Source organism: Oreochromis niloticus, linkage group LG10 (assembly GCF_001858045.2).
Source record: "Oreochromis niloticus isolate F11D_XX linkage group LG10, O_niloticus_UMD_NMBU, whole genome shotgun sequence".
NCBI lineage: Eukaryota > Metazoa > Chordata > Actinopteri > Cichliformes > Cichlidae > Oreochromis > Oreochromis niloticus.
The window spans coordinates 22,128,206-22,148,001 of NC_031975.2; the positions used below are offsets into that span (position 1 = coordinate 22,128,206).

Consider the following 19,796-nt stretch of genomic DNA (forward strand, 5'->3'; position numbering starts at 1 on the left):
CCATGAATGCTAGAAATTATGAACAATAAGGCTTTTTTTAAAAGTCTTTATGTTGTCACAGTCGCACGTCTCTCATGCTCTTCATTTTTTCAGTAATTGCAAATAATTGGTCACCGTGTTGTACTTTCTAAACTGTCCTCCGTACAAGGCCTGAGAGGACTCTTGTCATTGTAAATATCAATACCCTCAATTTGAATTTCTAGGTCACGTTATTTTGGGAATTAGTAGTTCGAGATTGATGTGAGAGTCGAGCCATTTAACACTGAGGCAATTTCAGCCCCATCAAAAGCGACTGAATTTCATAATTTAATCTTTTTCATAACCCATAAGAAAGGAGCCTTCACATTTAATATGTAAAATGTTCAATTCATTTGTCATTTAAATGAGACATGATGGACTTCAAAGACTTCTTCCTTCCTTTTTTTATGTTACTAACTGGCCAATATTCAGTTTTTTGTTCTGTGTTTTGCTCCCAGGCCACAGAGAGTGATTTGGGGGATGTCGACCTATCTGGACTTCCAGAGGCTGCAGTGGACAGTGAAGAGGAGGAGGAGGAAGATGAGGACCTGGAGAGAGCTTCAGACACTCTCCTAGGCCGAGATCTGGTCCGAGAGTGTCTAGAAAAAGATCCTGTCGACCGCAATGACGACGACATCGGTCAGTTTGACAACTTTGATTTGATTGAATTGGGATAAAAGTGACCTAAAATAAACTGACAGATTCAGGCTTTCTCAGTTGCTATTTTTAGACTCATTGAGTACAGAAATGAGAGATGAGTGATATACAAATGTCCCTCTCTCAAAAAGACCCCTTGCAGCTGTCCCCAAACACCAGTGCCCTTCCAGTCTGTATTTTCAAGCAGGCAATCAGAGGCAACCTCATTAACAGAACCCAGTGGGGTCCTAAAGGAGGTGCTTGCATCAGAGAGCTGAGAGAAGCAAAGACCTGGCCTGCTGCGTGCCTGCTGGGAGGCTGGCCTTCTCATGGCCTTCAGCATTACAAGCACAGCTCATTGAGAGGAAATACCTGACATAGAGAGCAACTGAAGGGATGACAGGCTGAACCCAAATTCAACCAACTTTTATTATTCTATTTCACGTCATTAGCTACTTTTTTAATGCTCTCCAGAAACTCTCTGAAAGAATTTTCCTGAATAAACAGACAAAAATATTTTCGCTGGGCTTTCAGGGGTTTAAAAAGACATTTTTCCCAGGCGGTTGATGAATACATCCTTGGGGCTGATGAGATGGTTAAAAGCAAAATAAAGAAGGAGAGGGCACTTATAGTTTCTAAAATCAGGATTTTTGTTTTTTTCTCTCTTTTTTTGAACTTGTTTTACATTTTTCACCTCTGTTGGCCCCTAAAAATGTAATAAATTACGATAAAGGGATAACTGATATAATCTTCTTTTTTTTTTTTTTTGAGTGTATCACAAGATAGAAAGTCTGTAAACCAGATTTAAGGACCATTAGCAGTCATCAAAATGTTAATGATAAGGTTGTGGTACCCTCTGGTACCCTTTAGAGTTTTGGTGCTTAACTCCTATTTTTTTTTTTTTTTAAATGTGATTAATCTACATTTTATGATTGTTTTCCTCCCATGGAAAACTCTATACCCATTGCACTTTAAGCTACTTTTCTTTACTAAGAAAAGTGAAGATTTGAACGAGGTGTTAACACCAAGAGGAATAAAAAGGACCTACTGAGCCAAGCAGCATAGTTTGCAGGTTGGAGCTGGGTCACTGTGTTCTCAGCTACAGTGCAGAGGAGGCAGAGGGAAGATGAGCAGGAAAGGTAGAAATTGTAAATGTTTCTGAGGAATCATAAAAACTAGTAGTACGCGCTGATCCACTTCTGCTTGGAGGGGTTAGATTTAAGACTTAAGAGCTGATGTGGAGGCATGTTTGCTGTTTGTTTGTCAGCAGCAGTGTGCTAACGCTCAAGCCCAATTTAATAAGATTTAGAGATTAAAATTTTGGTGCGCAATGCAGCATTGTCCTTGGAGTTCTGCGAGCCCTCTTCTAGTTATGATTTTTTCTTTTTTTTAATCATGAGTTTTTGCAGCATTTCTGAGCACAAGGCCTGAGATGACAAGTATCCTAAAATGTTTTGTGTTTGTATTGAAATTGACAGTTGCTCTGGTGAAGTATATGAGTAACATTTTCTTGCAGAAAGGACCATTTAAAAATCTATAGATCGTTTTGGAAATGTTGCAGTTTGTCTGTGGGGGAAGAAAAAAAAATCAATGTGCATTTTGCCCTGAACACCTGAGACACATTGCTTTAGTCAGTGCACGGTCTTTTCATGCTTGTTCCTCCTTCTTTTTCATTTGACTTCTTCTCTCTGCTGCTTTCTTTTTGTGCAACACAGAGCAACTGCTGGAGTTCATGCACCAGCTGCCTGCCTTTGCCAACATGACCATGTCCGTGCGGAGGGACTTGTGTAGCGTCATGATGTTCGAAGTGGTGGAGCAGGCCGGTACAGTCATACTGCACGACAAACAGGAGGTATGAACAGGGTGAAAAGGGACACACAGAAACTGAACAAGTTCTATTTAACCTTCAGAATTCAATTCTTCAACAACAACTAGTGGTATTCATTTTTCACCGTCCTCTTTTGCCACTTTACTGACTTAGATTAATTGCTTCCAGTGTAATTACGGCATGCAAAATATGTTTTTATTATATCTGCTTCAATAACACACTAAATTCCCTTAACAGTTAAATGAGTGTTTATCTTTACTCAGTCTGACACAAGGTCTGTTTGCTGAGTTGCTGAATCTTAATTGGGCAATTAATGTAATCACAGTAGAAAAAAAAAATCTTAACTTTGCCTTTTGTTATCGAGCAGAACAGTGGCGTAATCTTTGAAAAGACATACATAAGTTTGCACAAGTATTAAACAGTTGCAAACACGCCAACGTACCCATTATGGAAAGTAGTGATGTAGACGTGGAAGCATATAAAGCCCTTCACACATACCAAAGAAGAACACATACGGAGCAACGTGTGTTTTCCCGTGCACAGGTGCACACACATCCTCACCATCCTAATTCACGAGGCAAAACTGGTATGTGCAAAGTCACCGCAGCATATAAGCCCCGTCAATCACTCGAGCTGCTACACAGCTAATTAATTAAGTTACATGCCTGAGAAACGGGGGCCCTGTCATGGCTGTTTGGTTACATGCAGCAGCATTAGAACTGACAGGGTGATAAATGGCAATGAACTGCCAGCCGCCGAGCTCGGAGGAGGACGGGAACACACATCAGCAGGGCAAAACCATAAACACGCACTTTAGTGGAAAGAATACACGAAAATGTGATGTGCGTCTGTATAACTAACTCCGTACCGTCTGTGTCGAGGCAGTTGATGGGCATTTTTCCTCCACTCCACTGCCTCTCTGTGGACTCGGTGTTGAAGGTCAAAGAGAAGCACTTGGCCCTTCTCGGAAGTGAGCATGACTTTGCTAAGCGAGTGTGAAGAGGGAAAGGAAAATAAAGAGTCTAAAGTGGTATTACAGATGTAGAAAAGAGAGAGAAAGTGCTCCATATGCCGGAAAGGAAGAGAAAATGGACAATGAGGGAGTCGAGAGACTGTCACATGGAAAGACGCTTTTGAAGAAGGAGAATTTGTCCTTATGATCAGGGGTTAAAGTGGGATTTTGCACGCGAGAAACCTCAGTGCAGCTCGAGGAAAAGAGTGACTTAGAAAATACGTTGCATATTCATTTGTTATGGGAGCTTCAGTAGATTTTTCTTTGTGTACAGACTGTAATTAGCTGTACTGCTACATGCTACCTCTGAATAACACAAAATAAGTAAACTTCTTATAGTACACTTCTATATTTCTTCATAGAATGAGTTAACTGCTAACAAACACAATGAGCTCCATTCTTGCAACCTACCCAACTACTTGGTTACATTGTATCTTTTCTCTTGCTGGGTGAACTGTACCTTTAGCTAACAGACACATTGTGTGACAAACTGCACGGAACCAACGTGCGTGTTTGGCGATTTTTGATGAGCTGTTTAAAAAGATGTTCCTCTGTTTATGCACGCTCCTCTTCAGTAGGGCTTGCTAGATACTTTATACCTGCAAGCGCGACTTGACATCTGCACCATGAACGCATCACAGGGATGCAAAGGTAAAAGAGAGGTGTTGAAGGTATAAGCGGGTCGTAGCATGTGTCTGTGCGGTCACTGGAAGCAATAAAATTTTAACTCATCCCACAGTAATATGTATTAGCCCGCATTTCAGATTTAATTACTCATTCCCTGGAGGTGTTAGAACGCCACTCCAGATTGATAATAGGAAATAAGAACATTTTCCCTACCCGTGCAGGCTTCATTACTCATAGCAATAAATTCAGAGGGTCTATCCTACAAGAAGCATTATATTTGTGTAAAGTTTATTTAAAAGACAACTTTTGTTCACAGTGCATGTGTGGCGGATCATCGTAGCCCACCTTATTAGCATTTTCTGATGGCTGAGAAGGAGATTGACAGGCTCACTGGTAGAGAAAGAAAGCGATGCAGGAGCCAAACTGTGAAGCACAGAGGGTAGAATCAGAGATTTGCTAGGTGAGAAACAGCAAGAGAATGAAAAGGCAATGAGGAGGAAATATCAGTTATTGCTGCAGAGGGAGCCCAGGGCTCATTCACCCGCCCTCTGTCCGCTCACACTCAGGAAGAATGGCTTGTTATATTATGCCTGCCAGCATTTCCTTTTCAAAAGCCACCACTAGAGACACAATACCTCTTCACCAGCCTACTCATACCTCACACAAAGCACATTATGCTCACAATTTACTACATGTCATTTAGTAATATATTGCCATTTTAATAGACGTTCTAGTGAAGCTGTAAAGGTCTGTAGATCTAATGATTCAAGATAAATCCATGCCAAGCGACTATGATGATTCCTTTTTGCTCGTCTGCAGCCGAGCCAGTATGTATTTAACACTGGTTTTAACAGATGCACCCATTTTACCCTGTTTTGTTAAAAGAACAGTATGACATTGTTTATTTTTTGGTCATTTTAAAAATTATTTCTATTATTTCTACCCCTCCGTCTGTAGCTGGACCACTGGTATGTCATTCTGAACGGAGCAGTCGAAATTAGCCATCACGATGGGAGAATGGAGACTCTTTGTATGGGCAACAGCTTCGGCATCTCACCCACACTGGATAAGCAGTACATGAATGGAGAGGTTCGCACCAAAGGGGATGATTGCCAGGTAAAAATAACTGATTTTTACACTGTTATAATTACACTTTTTATCATTGCTTTTATACACTAAGAGAAACTCTGTGAGGGGTTTGTGTTTTCTTTAAAATCTTGCTGTGTTTAAGCATTTTGTGGAAAATGTGTGTCACAGTGCAAGAATCACAAAGTGAAGTCCTGCTTTCATTTCTTCTTTCAAGCGCCCAGTAGTGGTTTGCAATCACAGCGAAATCTACGTGTCAAAACTACGCTTTCCCTTCTTTCATAATCTTCTTATAAAAAGGTGGAATAAGTAAATAAAAAGAGTTCAAATTTAATACAGCATTTTAGTTGTGAAGACACAGGCGTAGCTTGCGTCATATCTTTCACATCACATACACTAGCAGCCTTTCTAACAGCCTTGTGGGTTTCACAGAGAAACGTGGTCTTAATATAGAGCAGGAACCCGAAAGGTAGAAGAAACCTAGCGTGTACTCTCAGTAACATTGCCTCTGTCCACACTGGCCAGTTCCTCTGCTGCACACATCATTTCCTGTCTTTATATGCAAAGGAAGTTGCAGAGGTAGGGCTTGGTTAGGCAAATGCAGAAACTGATGATTTACTCAAGGGAAAGCATAGCTAGAGACGATGCTTTAGAGTAGTAAAGACTCGCGCCGTCTTGTCAGCGTGGTATAATGGGAGGTTAGTTTAGTTGGTGTCTAATTTATAGCAAAGGATGCTTCTGCAAAATGGCTAGCTGAGATGATTTTGGACCACCATAGGTACTTTAAATTTAGCCATAGTATCGGGTTTAGTTTTCTTAGTGTTGGACGTTCCTACCTTCATCCGTTTGTCCCTCCCATGCCTCTCTCTACCATCCGTAATTCTACTTCTGTGCTGTTGTTTGAGTACCCGAATGTGGTGCAGAGCAGTATTTTGCTCTACTACAAGTTCACCCGCTGTCCTCATGTTATCCTCGACCAGTTTGTCTGCATCGCCCAGGAGGACTACTGGCGCATCCTCAACCATGTGGAGAGGAATACGCACAAGGTGGAAGAAGAGGGGGAGATTGTGATGGTGAAGGAACACCGGGAGCTGGACCGCAGCGGGACCAGGAAAGGGCACATTGTCATCAAGGTTAGTGATTTAAAATGTTAAAGAGCAGCAGAGGGGTCCCAGAGCAAGAGCCTGCTTTGCTTTTTGTGTGAACCCAACCTCAACCCCAAAAGATGTTTGAGGTTCAAGACAGAGTGGCACTTTTGTTTTTCTTTAACTGACTCGGTGCCAAAATACAATTAACCTTTTGCAAGAAAATACTCTAATAAAGATGAGACAGGCAGAGACACGCTGAAGGATTAACACTCAAGGTCAAGGTTAAGCTTATAATTATGCCAGAAGCTAATAAGCACGTTTAATCTCACCCTGAGCATGTAACATGTAACATGACTTGCTTCTGAAACCAGAAAGTCAAGGTTTCACACATTATCATCTGCTAAACAAATACTCAAATGCCTCGTGATTGATTTGAGTACATCATCATTACAAATTGACCATCCCCCTCACATGCATCATCTTGCAAAAACACGAGTGTTGCAGCTCGGTGTTGTTCAGTGATTGTTAAGAGACAGCGTTAGCACTATTAGTGTTTGCCAGAGCATTTTTTTTTTTTACGCTACATTGTAATGCCTTCCTAAAGCCTTTTGATCCTTTCCCTGAATCTCCAGAGGCAGCCCAAGGTATTGATCGGATAATGGGCCCGAACGATTCTCTTGGCTGCTGCTCCAAGGAAAAGCTGCTGGCTCTGAATCACGTCCAGCGGATAAGAGTCGATTCACAAGTGTTAGCATTTCTGCTTCTGTTTTTGGCTTTGTTCTTTTTGTGTCTGACAAAAGTGGATTCTTTTCTAGTTTCTGTTCCCTGTCAGATGAAACATCCCCCCCCGAGAAACCTCTGCTATGGTGGCATTAACAATAACAAACTCACAGAAACAAGAACAGTGGCGTTTATACGTCATTAAGTCTGCTGCTTAGGGAAAAAAAATTCCCCTAGACACTGAAATCAGGAATGTAGCCTCGGATATACAAATCTAAATTATCAGTAATTCTGCAAAAAAAGCATTTGCACTTGTAAAATACTTGTTCTGTGTGTGTGTCTTTTTTATTGATGGGACACTGACAGCTCTGTTCAATACCTGCACCTTTATAGTTTATGTCCTTGTCACTATTCTGATTGATATCGACACAGCTTATTCAAATTGGTGTGTGCTTGCCGCTCAGCTCCTTCATGCCCTTGGACTTTAACTGTCTTACATGTGTATCTATGTTTTTCTTAGCTCATCCTTATGTATATATATTTGTGTGTGTGTGTGTGTATTTTTCACCCCAGGGAACACCCGAGCGTCTGATCATGCACCTGGTGGAGGAACCGTCAGTGGTCGACCCCACCTACATCGAAGACTTCCTCCTGACCTACAGGACATTCCTTTCAAGTCCCATGGAGGTTGGCAAGAAGCTGCTGGAGTGGTTCCAGATGGACAGCCTTCGTGACACGGTGAGTGTGTGTATGTGCGCAGGCATGTACGACTATCTTGTGGCCGGTGGTCACTTTCTCGCGCACCTTCAGATTTCTATATGAGCACGATCACTTGAAAGGATGGTATCCTGTGCCCGTTGGGGTTGCGTTGGGCAGTTGTAATTGGGATGGTTACGATGTGGGTAAGGAGCTTTCTCATACTTTCGCATGGTGTGTGGAGAGATGTGTGAATGCTTTCACACAGTATCAGTCGGTGTGAAAAATGTAAAAAGCCACAAAGTCTGGTTTACTTTAATGGAAATGGCAAAGCATTAGCATGTGTAGACGCTGCAAAGGTGAAAATGCTTATACAGTTAAAATGGTCTACATTAATCATTCATTATGCAGTGGTTCTCTAAATGGTGGTCCCGTGCTTATATTAGCCCTCTTGATGTTTTGCATCCATGCATGTTGATGGAAATCCGCGTGTTGTGCCACTGGCGCGCCGATCAATACAAGTTCAGCAAGCTCAGCTGTCTGAGCACTGTAGCGATTCGGGCGTGCCTGACACTGCCGTTGTCCACGGCTACGTTAACCTAAGATTAGCCTTGTACAGTCGATAGTCTTTATGTGGTTGTCATTCAGGCTTATAATCTTCAGCCCCCTTAAAGAGGAACTAATCTTGTAGAGAACGAACACAGAGTGAGAGAGAGAGAGAATATGGAAGACGAAGAAAAGAGAGCATGAGCATAAGTTGCCGTGGAGACACGCACACACACAAACACTCGCACAAAGGCGAGTGAAAAGCGGAGTGTGTACATCGATCCTCTTTATTGATGCATTGTGTTCTACTCTGACCTTTTGCAAAGGTTAGAACAATGTTCCCACCCGTGTAAATTTACAGATGTTATTATTTCCCACTGCCGTTTTTTCCCCTTCTAATTATTGTGGCAGAAATTAAGCCGTCAACTAGTATTTAACAGCTTTTCTCTGCAGCCATATGCCGGTTATTATACAGCCTCCGTTTCTTATGCGTTACTAATTACTATGGTTTTTCTTTCTTTCCTCAGAAGCTAAAGATAGATACCTCTATAATTGGACTGAAGAATTAACTGAGTTTGCATTTTGTTATGGTAACAGTCATATTTTTAATCTGAAGCTATAGGTTGTAATTAACGGACTCACATTTCCAAGCATTTCGCCTCCCAATGTGTCCTTGAAAGTCTATTAAAGATGATCTCTGACCTTAGCAAGCAGCATACTTATCAGTCACATTTCCTGTCAAAGCTCAGCTGAAGGACTTTGGAGAACGTGAAATGTGAAAACACATTCACAAGACCTACCTTTGTGTGCTTTGCCTCGCTGTTTCACAGGTAACGAGAATAGTGCTGCTGTGGGTCAACAACCACTTCAACGACTTCGAGGGCGACCCGGCTATGACACGCTTCTTGGAGGACTTCGAGAAACATCTAGAAGCCACAGTAAGATCAAATAAAGACTGATAACTTATTTTCCAATTCAGTGCATTTAAGCTCAGAAATTGTGTTAAACAGCCATCAGCGTTTTCTCGAATAGTAATAGTGATGTTAGCTTTTATTTACCTCAGCTGCACGCTTGTGTAATTGGCCACGTTTTGGCACAATGTCTTGTTTTGATGTGCTCGTTGATTTTCTCCATCAAAGTTCTCGGATTAGCCTTTTCATAAACACTCAACACCTCCCTGCCCTCTAGCAGAAATCCTTCATCGCATGCAATAACAAAGACATCAATAATTATTTAAATGCTAATTCAGAACAACAAGTTCTTGAAAGTAACAAGTCTGTCTCTGTGAACTCATTAAATTATTTATGCACTTTTTCCTCAGCTTTTATTGCTGAAAATGTAAAATATATTTCAAATAATAAAATCATCATGGCCATAGCTAAGCCTCACACTCTAGTTTTATTGGTGTATTATGATAACTCTTTATGGTCTAGATTCCCTGGAGCAGAATGCTAGATAAGGTCAAACAGTTAATGTATCAGTATTTATATTCTACCTCTCTTTAAAAAAATTATTATTCTTATCCAAAACTACTTGCAAGCCTAAGGATGCGAGCGCACATGTAAATGCAGGTCTGTTTCAGTTCATAATTTTCTCATTTTTACCTCATCGTCAGAAAATGAAGGGCCATTTGAGGCTGCTGAACATAGCATGTGCAGCCAAGGCTAAGTGGAGACAGATCACTCTGCAGAAGGCATCTAGGGAATCACCGCTCCACTTCAGCGTGCAGGGCGGCAGTGAGAGAGGATTTGGCATCTTTGTCGAGTCGGTGGAAGAAGGAAGCAAAGCTGCAGAAGCAGGACTCAAAAGGGGGGATCAGGTAAGAGGACAGTAAGGAATAGTGTGGTGAAATATACATACACCGCTGCAGGAAATGAACAATCTTAATGTTTTTATAGTTTATATATGTAGGAAAACATGAGCGGTACATATATAGGTCTAATTACTTTTACTTTGCAATCCTGGCAAGTACTTTATTCCATTTAAATGCATCCCTAGATGTTAATTAGTCCCTAATTAAACAGTTATAACGAGGACCATCACAGCGCTTCAGTCAACTAGTTCCCAGATGATTATGGACTGTATGGCATGCAGTCACATAATTAAATGTTCTGTGTGATCTCATCCACCCCGATCAACTTAAAAATCATAATAAATATATGTTTATTATAATCGTTCAAGTTTTAGCTCTTCCCAGCAGGAGTACTGATCTTTTACCACAGTATATCACTTCAGCATAGTCTCATGATCTGGTTTGTCCAGCGGTTACAAGGTCAGCAGTCTTATTTAGAGGATCTAATGTGACAGTGTGGTTACTGTACTGTGGTCTGTCACAGATTTTTCCCATTGCCGGTGCGTAATGAGCCTTTCGTCAACACACTGCAGCCCGTTAATTAGAAAGTCGGATCATGTTTAGTGACTTCTCTAAATTGTTAAGATGCTATTTGATGTCTACTAAGGTTTCCGGGGGGGGAGGGGAAACAAGGTATTTTGAGACCTCAGAGACAAAGGTGCACGTAGTGGACATCGTTAATGTAGAGTGGATGTTAAGAAGCTCTTTGTCTGGTCTGATCAGGCAAAAAAATGCAAATCGTGACTTTGAAAAATCATCTCAGTGTTGACAGAATCATGCATTTCTTCTTAAAGGCTGGTCAGCATTCAGGGAATGAAAGGGGGAAGTAAAAACAGTAGTGCTATCCTTATAGTCAGTCAAACTGGAGTAAAGATTTATTTCTCAGCATAACAAGCAGGAGCTTGGAGGCTGGTCAGTATTTAGGGAACGGAAAAAGGAACTTGAAACAATAAAGCCAAGTCCTTACATGTATCTCCCCTTCAGCTCTCGTTACCTCAAACCTGGACAAAGAGTCATTCATTAAAACGGAAGTCGAGTGGCTTTGAGGGCCAAATGTAAATTTATTCATCAACTCAGCTGGGAGTTGAAGCTTAAATGGCAATAATTACTAGATTAGATTAAGATGATCTGAGTGTTAAAGCCATCAACTGTCATTCAAAAAGATATCATTACCAGCTGGAATTTAGTTTCGCAGTATAACTAATGAAGGTATTTGAAGAAGACAGTTCTGTTGCAACTGTGGTTAAAGTGAAGGTCTGGCTTCCTGTAGCTGCACATCAGAAGAACTTCATAATGACTCATTTTCTCTGTATTTGTGTCGCTAGCCTGTGTGCTTGTTGTTGAAACAGTTACAGATCAGATATTCTTATGCTGAACATGTCACAGTGAGAAAACAGTTAGCCCTGAGCTATTTTAATCTGGGACCCTTTACTGTTCATGTTGCTGTCAGGGACGCAGTGAATGAGACTGGAATAGTTTGTGGTTTATGAAAGCGCTATCTTTTGTATTTTTTTTTTTTTCACAACCTCACTGTAAGGACTCTTATACTTGATGCAGGTGAACTGCTTTCACATTTTTTTGATTGACTTACTGCATTTTAAAAATAAACTGCACAGTATTCACTTGAAGCAGATTCCCCTCCTCTAAAGGTGACATGAAATGAACTCTCAACCGTTTCTTCCTGCTCTGAGTCATTTAGAGAGGACCAGAGCCACCTTATTAAGAGATACGCCGAGTTAAGAGAAATAAAAATAATACCAGCTGTGTTTCAGATTTGAGTCCAAGATCTACATTATATTTTTTGTCACAGTAATTTGATTTGTGCTTAGGAGACTAGTGGTCACCCCTGCTGTGCTTCAGGCAGTTTGGATTCTTTGCTGCCATGTTTTTCATTTTTTAATCTATCTTGCTTCAGATCATGGAGATCAATGGTCAGAACTTTGAGAACATCTCCCTCTCCAAAGCTGCAGACATCCTTAGAAATAACACGCACCTATCCCTCACAGTTAAAACCAACATCTTTGGTGAGTACATTTGGTTGCACGCCAGTTTTTGACATCCTATCACGAGCTGTAAAAGATGGTAGAAAACCCACGAACGTGAAAAAAAATAAAAATAAAACAAAGCTACGTTTCTCTCTGTTCCTCCACCCATTCAGTCTTCAAAGAGCTCCTTAGCAGGATCGCGCACGAGAAGAAGAATGGCGGCCTTCACATTCCCAAGATCCAAGAGAAAAAAGGCAATCGTTTCTCCATCGCCGACCTTCCCGGAGACATGGAGTTCCCCACTGACCACAAGGCCACCCGGAAAATGAAAGCCAACACTGTGTCTGGAGGACGAAACAAGATCAGGAAGATGCTGGAGAAGACGCGATTCAGTATACTGCCACCTAAACCGTTCAGGTAGGCGTACACGTGTGTACAAAAGAAAAATGGAGAAGAACTGCTGCCTGTTTAAGGTTAAAGTAAAATTAAGTATAGAAGAAAATGCTGTAAGGCTGTAATAGCAAAAATGGGGAGAGGATTTTTTGATGTTTGCAAAAAAGTGTAGTAATTTGTCACAAAAATAGCATGCCATGAATCGAATGGTTTATGGGAGAGTGTTAGCACATTGGTGAGCTAAGGTGGTTTTCCTTGACAGCTTCAGACAGGGTGTGATTGCATCAGTCCACTTCCTTTCCATTGGTGGTTTTATTTGTACATCATTTCCTTCAGCAGGTGTGGAATTGTGACGTTTCTCGGTGCTCATCAGAAAGCATCAGCGTAGCACATTTTACCCTCTTCTTTCAGCTCGTGACAGTAGGAAATTGATGACGACTAAAATGCCTGCACACATTTATAGATAAGTGGTGGTTCAGAGTCCAACCAATTCAACACAAACTACAGGAACCTCTTCCTGAAAAGATACCTTAGCTGCATGAAACGTCAGATTTTCATCTGAATTTTCTGTGGAAGTGTACAGCCTTTCACAGGACCAGCACAGAAAACTTCCAGGTACTGTTGGGTATTTACATGGAATTTACATTTCTGGAAGTTTCACAAGCTTGAGAAGCCTGGCGGTTTAGCCTCAGTCTAATCAGCCTAATCTTTCACGTATTTACTGCCGGTGTGATGCAGATCTTTTCCAGGCAAATCACAAGAACGCAAAAAAAAAATTACTATCTCATAAGCATTGCCAATCCATAACCAGCCATTGTACTGGCAAGCATCTGCGGCAATCGCGCGGATGAGGCTCACATTCAGTACTCCTCCCGTAACAGGCTTGATTTCATTTGATCATTTCATGCCTCTCCAGGCCTCATTTAAATCCGTACTGTGACTGTGTAGACAGGAACGCTGTTCTCTGTTAATTACAGAGCCGGCTCACTCAACTTTTCTGTCTCGCTGTCTCCGCTCTATCAGTTTCCATCTACGCAGTGATGTCCACAAAGCCACAGAGTTCGCACGAAAAGTAAACGTGCTCTGTCTCATGACGCAACACTCTATCACACGGCTATTGAACCGACTTTGTGCTATCAAAGCAAAAAAGGACTTTCATTGCTTCCTCTTTTATGTTTTTTTTCTATGCAAGTTGGCACCATTCAAAAGAGCCTTTGGTTCAAGGGAATAGATGGATGATTAAAGGGAGTGGAGATGAGAATGGAGATGAGACTGGTGATTTGGGTCAATCATGATTCATCAATGCCTGTTGTGGGATGAAAATTTGAGGGGAGGCCATCATGTGAAGTTGTCTACATTTTGTGTGTCTGTTTGTATGCCTATATAAGAAAGGTACGGGCTGTTCCGAGGACAGTGCAATTTATAATGTGCAGTTACAAGTACGCACACACTCTTACAAATTACAGTTAAGTCAGACAACCTTGTGTTTTAAGACTCAACGGTGCTCTGGCCAAACTGGGTTATTTACGAAGTGATCGTCACGGCGGCTGCTTCTTCTGATCTTGGACGTCATTGTACTCCACTGCAGAGTAGATTTTTATATGACAAGGGGACGCAGGCAGTAAACACGTTGTCTCTCTGCCAAATGAAGATGTCCAGCCTTTTGCCTTTATACACATCCCATATTATTCACCCCAGATGATTTACATTGCTTAGATTGGAAAGCAATACACGGAGGTTTTAGCCTCTAGCCTCTATTCAATTTGTCTTTCAAGTCTTTGCTATTTGCATCCCCCTTTCTTTTTGTTACACTTACATTTGCTAACATATGATATGACCACAACAATGAGCGTGTTTTTTAACGATTGTGCCTGCCATGACATCCACTTTTGCAGTTAGGGCTTTACTGTAAATTGTCCAGGACATTATTACTCTCACAGATACTGATTTACCTTTACAGCAGATTAAACAATAGGAAGAATGTTTTGGACTAGTTAGAGAATTAGCTTTTGTTGCCAGACTGTTAACAACTAGTAAACTAGTGCTTCATCTAATCTAATCTAATCTAAACTTCCTGATTTTTTTTGGATTGGATGGATATTTAGGTGTGCGGTTTGGTTGACTGACCGTTGATTTTTGGGACTGCACTTTTGGATTCAGTGAAAAGTGGTGCTAGTGTATCATTTGTTTAGTATTTACATCATTTAAAGACTGAGGACGTGAGGAGGCCGGCTCTACCACTGCTGAGCAGTTAAACACATGCTGGTAGCAGTGATGTTACAATACAATACAACTTTATTTGTATAGCACATTTAAAACCAGCGGTACACCAAAGTGCTTTACAGTAATGCATATTGTGCTCATACATTAGCATACATTGTGCTAATACATGTTGTGCTCATCTGGTAAAGAAATGGATGGCAACAATAAAAATGAGTCTCCAAAATTAGTTTTCTTTACCTTTCTTTTAAATTATGTCAAACTATGTGTCGTTTATGTTGCTGTTAAACTGCATTACATCAGATAGAGGGGTGATCCTATTATTTAGCCTGATATCAAACCTGGTTGACATATGAGTGGTCCTCGTGTGTCCTGCTGCTTGCTAACGTCTCATGTTGTGGATAAATCTGTGCTGGCGTTATGAAAGTTGCTGTTGACATTTTTCTGCTTATTTATTTCAGCAAACCTGTCAGTGTCTAAACTTCAGCTGTTGTGTGTCCCGTCAGCCTACATGTTTGTTTGCGCCGTGTGTTTGTGTGAAGAAAGCAGCCTTGTCATACACAGGCATTGTCTCACTGCTACACTGACATTGCTGAATCACTTCAGCAGAAATCTGTTTTGTTTTGTTTGTTTGTTTGTTTTTTACTTTTTCACACTTTTCAATGTTGTCTCTCTCCCGTTTGCCTCCGCTGCTTCAGGGGCCTGTTTGGGTAAGACCTCTTGCGTAACTCCCCATCCTCCAACCATTTTATTCAGTATCCATCTGTAGACCTGCGCACAGCAGGCAGCCGCATTTTCACCGGCACTGCTGACCTTCAGCAACATGACTAGAGGACTACATTTGTAGGTTTAATTCCTTAAATGCATGAATGCCAGCCTTCGCTTAATTTTCCTAATCAAACAAACTCTGCAGCTACATTTATGTTCAGGGCTTTAACATATTGAACTCAGTTACAATATGTTATACAGCCAAATGTATTTTTTAGGGTTGTTACAAACAGACACGTTAATGGCTACAAACTGTTTTGGTCCATTTAACAGTCAGAACAGCTGCCATCTAAATACAGCAGATGAGTATTTGTGCTATAAACTAATGAACTTCTTAATTTTGTAACTTTGTAATCATCATCTCAGGCCAAAAATAATTTAGATTTCTGTATATTGGTGCTTGTCACAACTACACTTGTAATCAACTAAAGAGCCATCAAAGTCTTAGTCTAGTCTTTTAAACCCAATCCTATCACTGCCTGTCTCAATGTCACCGTTGTCCGCCTAAATCTTTTTGTCCTTTTCTTGCTTGTTCTTCGTCCACCTGTGCCCGTCTCTCCGTCTCGACTCTCCTTTGTTCCGTCGTGTCGGTGCAGTGCCTGTCGGCTGGGTGATCCAAAGATTACAGAGGCTTTGCTACAGCAGCGTGCAGCTGTGTTAGTGGAAGCTCTGCATTACTGCACCGTGTTCCGTACATGCTGTACAGACACTCACACCTAGAGGGAAGCTGCGATTAGTATGCAGGCAGACTGGGGTGAACTCTCGCTGTCAGACACTACAGTTTCTCAAAGTCAGAAAGATCCATTTGTCATCTGCACGATGTTCAATCCCTGCTTTGGTTCTTATTTTTAGCATGCGGCATTTTAAAATTTGCTGCTTTCAGTCGAAGCTTCCACAGCTGTGTACAGGTTTTCTTCAAAGCTTCAGATGACACGTTTTTCATTTGAGGTTGGATTTAGCCTCCAGAAACCCAAAACCCAACCTCTGTTTTAGTGTCTGAAGAGTTACCATCTCCATCACATGCTTCCCAATCAAGAAAGGCCAGAATGAGGTTGTTAATATAAAGGTTAAAGTTCGCTTATCCCAGAGTGTAGCTGAGGAGCAAAGTGTAAAGTCTCTCAGACTCAGTGCAGGGTTGCAATCTGTCCAACCCAACACACATAGGAGGAGTTAAAGAAGCCAAATCCTAACACTTGTCTGCAAAAGCAGAGCAACCTACACACATGCAAAGTAACGGTAATTATATAACTGACCAAAAAATCCCCACGACTTTCAAATGTGCTCCTCTGAAATGTTCCTATCTGTGCCAGCTATCTGTCACTGTTCTCTCTGTGCGTCTGTGTGTTTTAACATTTGCTGTGCGTCTCTCGCTCTCCGTGAATGCTCCTTATCAGTTCCTGCCATTCATAAAATCTCCTCGTGGACGTAATGATATTGATGTTTTGTGTTTTCATTTTGCAAGAGTAAACATTTTGATTAAATCTGTGTTGTATTCCACGGTGTATGAGTTATGATTTTTTTTTTTTTTAATATACCCTGAAGATGACGGGGAATGCACTAGTACCTATGCTTACAACTCATAACATTTTTTTTTAAATGCCTGCTGAGCAAAATAAAACTTTACTTTTGTTATAATTATATTTTAATTATAGTTTTGTCTTTAATGGACTAAGTCTAATTTTATGTTTCTCTCTTTCCCCCCTTTTGCTTAATTTCCTTCTCCTTTCCCTACAACCTTTTTCTCCCACTCTGCACCGCTCCTGAATTTTGTCTCCAGTGATGGTGGCTTAGTTCAGTCTCAAGATGACAGCATTGTGGGTACAAAGCAGTGCCGTCACAGCGTGGCCATCATGCCCATTCCTGGCAACCTATCGTCAAGTAGCCCAGACCTGCTGCAGCCAGCAACCAGCGTCCTGGACTTCTCCATCCCTGCAGGTAAGAAAAACACATAAAAAATAAAAACATTTTCTTGAATAAAATCAATAAAATGATTCCACGGTAAATGCCCATCACAGTTAATCCTTAGCAAAATGTTTTTCCTGGGATTTTCTGGGTGTTTATGAAACCATTTTCCCACCATTCACATTTAGCTGTAATAGTCTCCAGCTGTGAGCGGTTCCTCTAAATGCTTTATGCAACTCACTATGATACAGTAATGAAGACACCACATACTCAAATGAGTGCGTAATTTGGGACTGTCACATAGCTAACTTTTTCTTTTACTTTCCAGTGATGGATTATTACTGACATGTCAGTTTCACTCACTTTTTGTTTTGATTTACAACTTATATCAAAGTTCTGTTGTGTTGTAAAAGTTCTGCTTTTCTCATCTTTCTCAATAAAAGCATAAATGAAAGTGGCGATGGCGATAATGTGGAGAGAAACAAAAAAAAGCCATCTTTCAAAACAAGCTTTCTGTATTGTCTCAGAGAGAAAGCTGTGGGAGGGTGTGCCGTCCTACTAAATTCATTTGATGATGTGCATATATCTCGAGGAAAAACATGTCTGGCCGTTCACTTAAAGGGAAACAGAAAAGTTAACGTCTCGCTACAAAACTTTAACTCATAAAAGAAAAGTATTGTCATATATTTGCAGCCTGAGACGCCACTTAGAATTTCAGTTGTCTCGGCCGGAGTTCGCGGCTGCTTGTATGAGGAGGCTTGACCCGTGACCCTGGCCTTTTTGAACCGTATAAGCCGCTTGTGGAGTTGAAGGACTTGGGTGCTTGCTGAGTACTGAGCAAACAGCCTGTCACCCTTGAACGCATCAAGCATCTATCTGCCAAGTGTAGTGTTGTCGAGTGCACTTTGAGGGTGGGTTCATTTTAAGCCTTTCCTCTTATTTGTTCACCTTGAGAAACAGGCAAACTCCTCAAAACATTTTCTTGTGCTGACAAAGGAGTTTTAAAGCAAACACACACATCCTGAGATGTACATGCAGAATTGTGGCTGTTTGACAAGACCTGACCTCTGCTTGACTCAGACGAGTTCCTGAGCCCATAATTATTTAAACTAACACGCAGCGCTCCCCGTGGATTTGTGTGTTATTTATGTGTACATTCAATGAAAGATCGAAGGGGAAACAAGAAGGGGAAAGCGGAAAGAGGCCGAGACAGAATATGGTCTTGATTTATTTCACTAGCCATTTGTCAGTGAGCCGCACACACTCGGACAGACACACGTGCACACGCGCTGTAGTTTGCAGACCTATACATCACATGGGGTTGTGTTATACTAGAGTACAAACACACAATGTGCCACATTAATCATCCGCCATTAGATCAAATTTCCTTCGGTCCTGCGGCCTCCCATTAGCTCTAATCGTAGAATGAAGAACAGCTTGCAGAAATAAAAACCTCCTTTTCCAGATGCTCTGCAGAGCTTGTAATACCCCCAACAATGCCCTGCCTATGCACTAATATTTCTTTCCCCAAGTCCATACTGGGCAGTAGGTCTAATGGAAAGTGCTGGCTGCCAGTGTTTAGGAAAATTTGTAATTTTTTTCATCTGTTTTGTCTCATTAAGTTTCAGAACGGTTTTCAATTTGATGGTTTTAGACTTTTCTTGGCTTATTTTATAGCACCATTTAAGTTGCACTTATAGAATTTCTTTACTAGAAATGTTTCTTTGTAATAGAAAAGCTATTTTAAATTCATTTTGTGCCATTTTGCCCTGTAAGTCACCGCCCATTTTTATGTGAGAGGCTTTTTTGGAGTTTAAAACAAATATCATTATTAATAATCAATAGTTAGTAAACAAAAGCAGGCAATAATCATAATGGAGATGAACTACAGCCCTGCTTTTGCCAGGTATTTGTTTAACTTTTACCGCACTTCATGTTGCCCATACATCCCTGCTTCAGACATCACAGGCTGAATCGGTTAGAGAGGCAGAGCCTGAATTGCTTTAGAGGTAGAGTACGAGTGTTTTCTCTGGTGGCTGCTGTTTATGTCTTGTCTCATTTCGCAAAGTGGCATTGTGTCTGCGTGTCTGATGTACAGCTCTGCGTGAAGCTAAACCCACAGATGCTCAGTTTCTTCTGTGTCTTTGTGCCGCTCTCGGTCTCTCTTTTTCTTTTTTTCCCTCCACTTCTTCAGTCCTTTACTGTCTCTCTCTCCTCTCGCGTGTCTCTTGCTGTGATTTTAAACAGATGTTCTGGTGTCGACATGTTGAGTCATACTCTGCCTCTCTGGTTTCCCATGAGCAGATTCAGGATACACTAGAAACTCAGCTGGTCTTCCCTCCTTTTCTTTTTTCTTTTTTTCTTCTTCTTCTGTCATCATGTTTCCAACTGCTGTGTCTCTTTGTGCTCCTCCCACACT

General features: G+C 41.1%; 1 protein-coding gene across 8 annotated transcripts in view; it reads left to right on the plus strand.

The window, feature by feature from the left end:
* The window catches only part of rapgef6 (Rap guanine nucleotide exchange factor (GEF) 6), a 76,487-nt gene that overhangs the window by 37,218 nt on the left and 19,473 nt on the right, over positions 1-19,796 (plus strand). For 5 of the 8 annotated variants that reach the window (XM_025910941.1, XM_025910944.1, XM_025910943.1 and 2 more), the window contains 11 exons: positions 477-657; positions 2,370-2,506; positions 5,079-5,237; positions 6,188-6,340; positions 7,589-7,753; positions 9,088-9,195; positions 9,873-10,076; positions 12,025-12,133; positions 12,268-12,511; positions 15,406-15,417; positions 17,253-17,410. In XM_025910941.1, coding sequence (XP_025766726.1) covers positions 477-657; positions 2,370-2,506; positions 5,079-5,237; positions 6,188-6,340; positions 7,589-7,753; positions 9,088-9,195; positions 9,873-10,076; positions 12,025-12,133; positions 12,268-12,511; positions 15,406-15,417; positions 17,253-17,410 — 1,630 coding nt within the window. The remainder of the gene's footprint in view (positions 1-476; positions 658-2,369; positions 2,507-5,078; positions 5,238-6,187; positions 6,341-7,588; positions 7,754-9,087; positions 9,196-9,872; positions 10,077-12,024; positions 12,134-12,267; positions 12,512-15,405; positions 15,418-17,252; positions 17,411-19,796) is intronic. The other 3 variants (XM_025910942.1, XM_019363809.2, XM_025910948.1) reach the window with 1 other exon arrangement.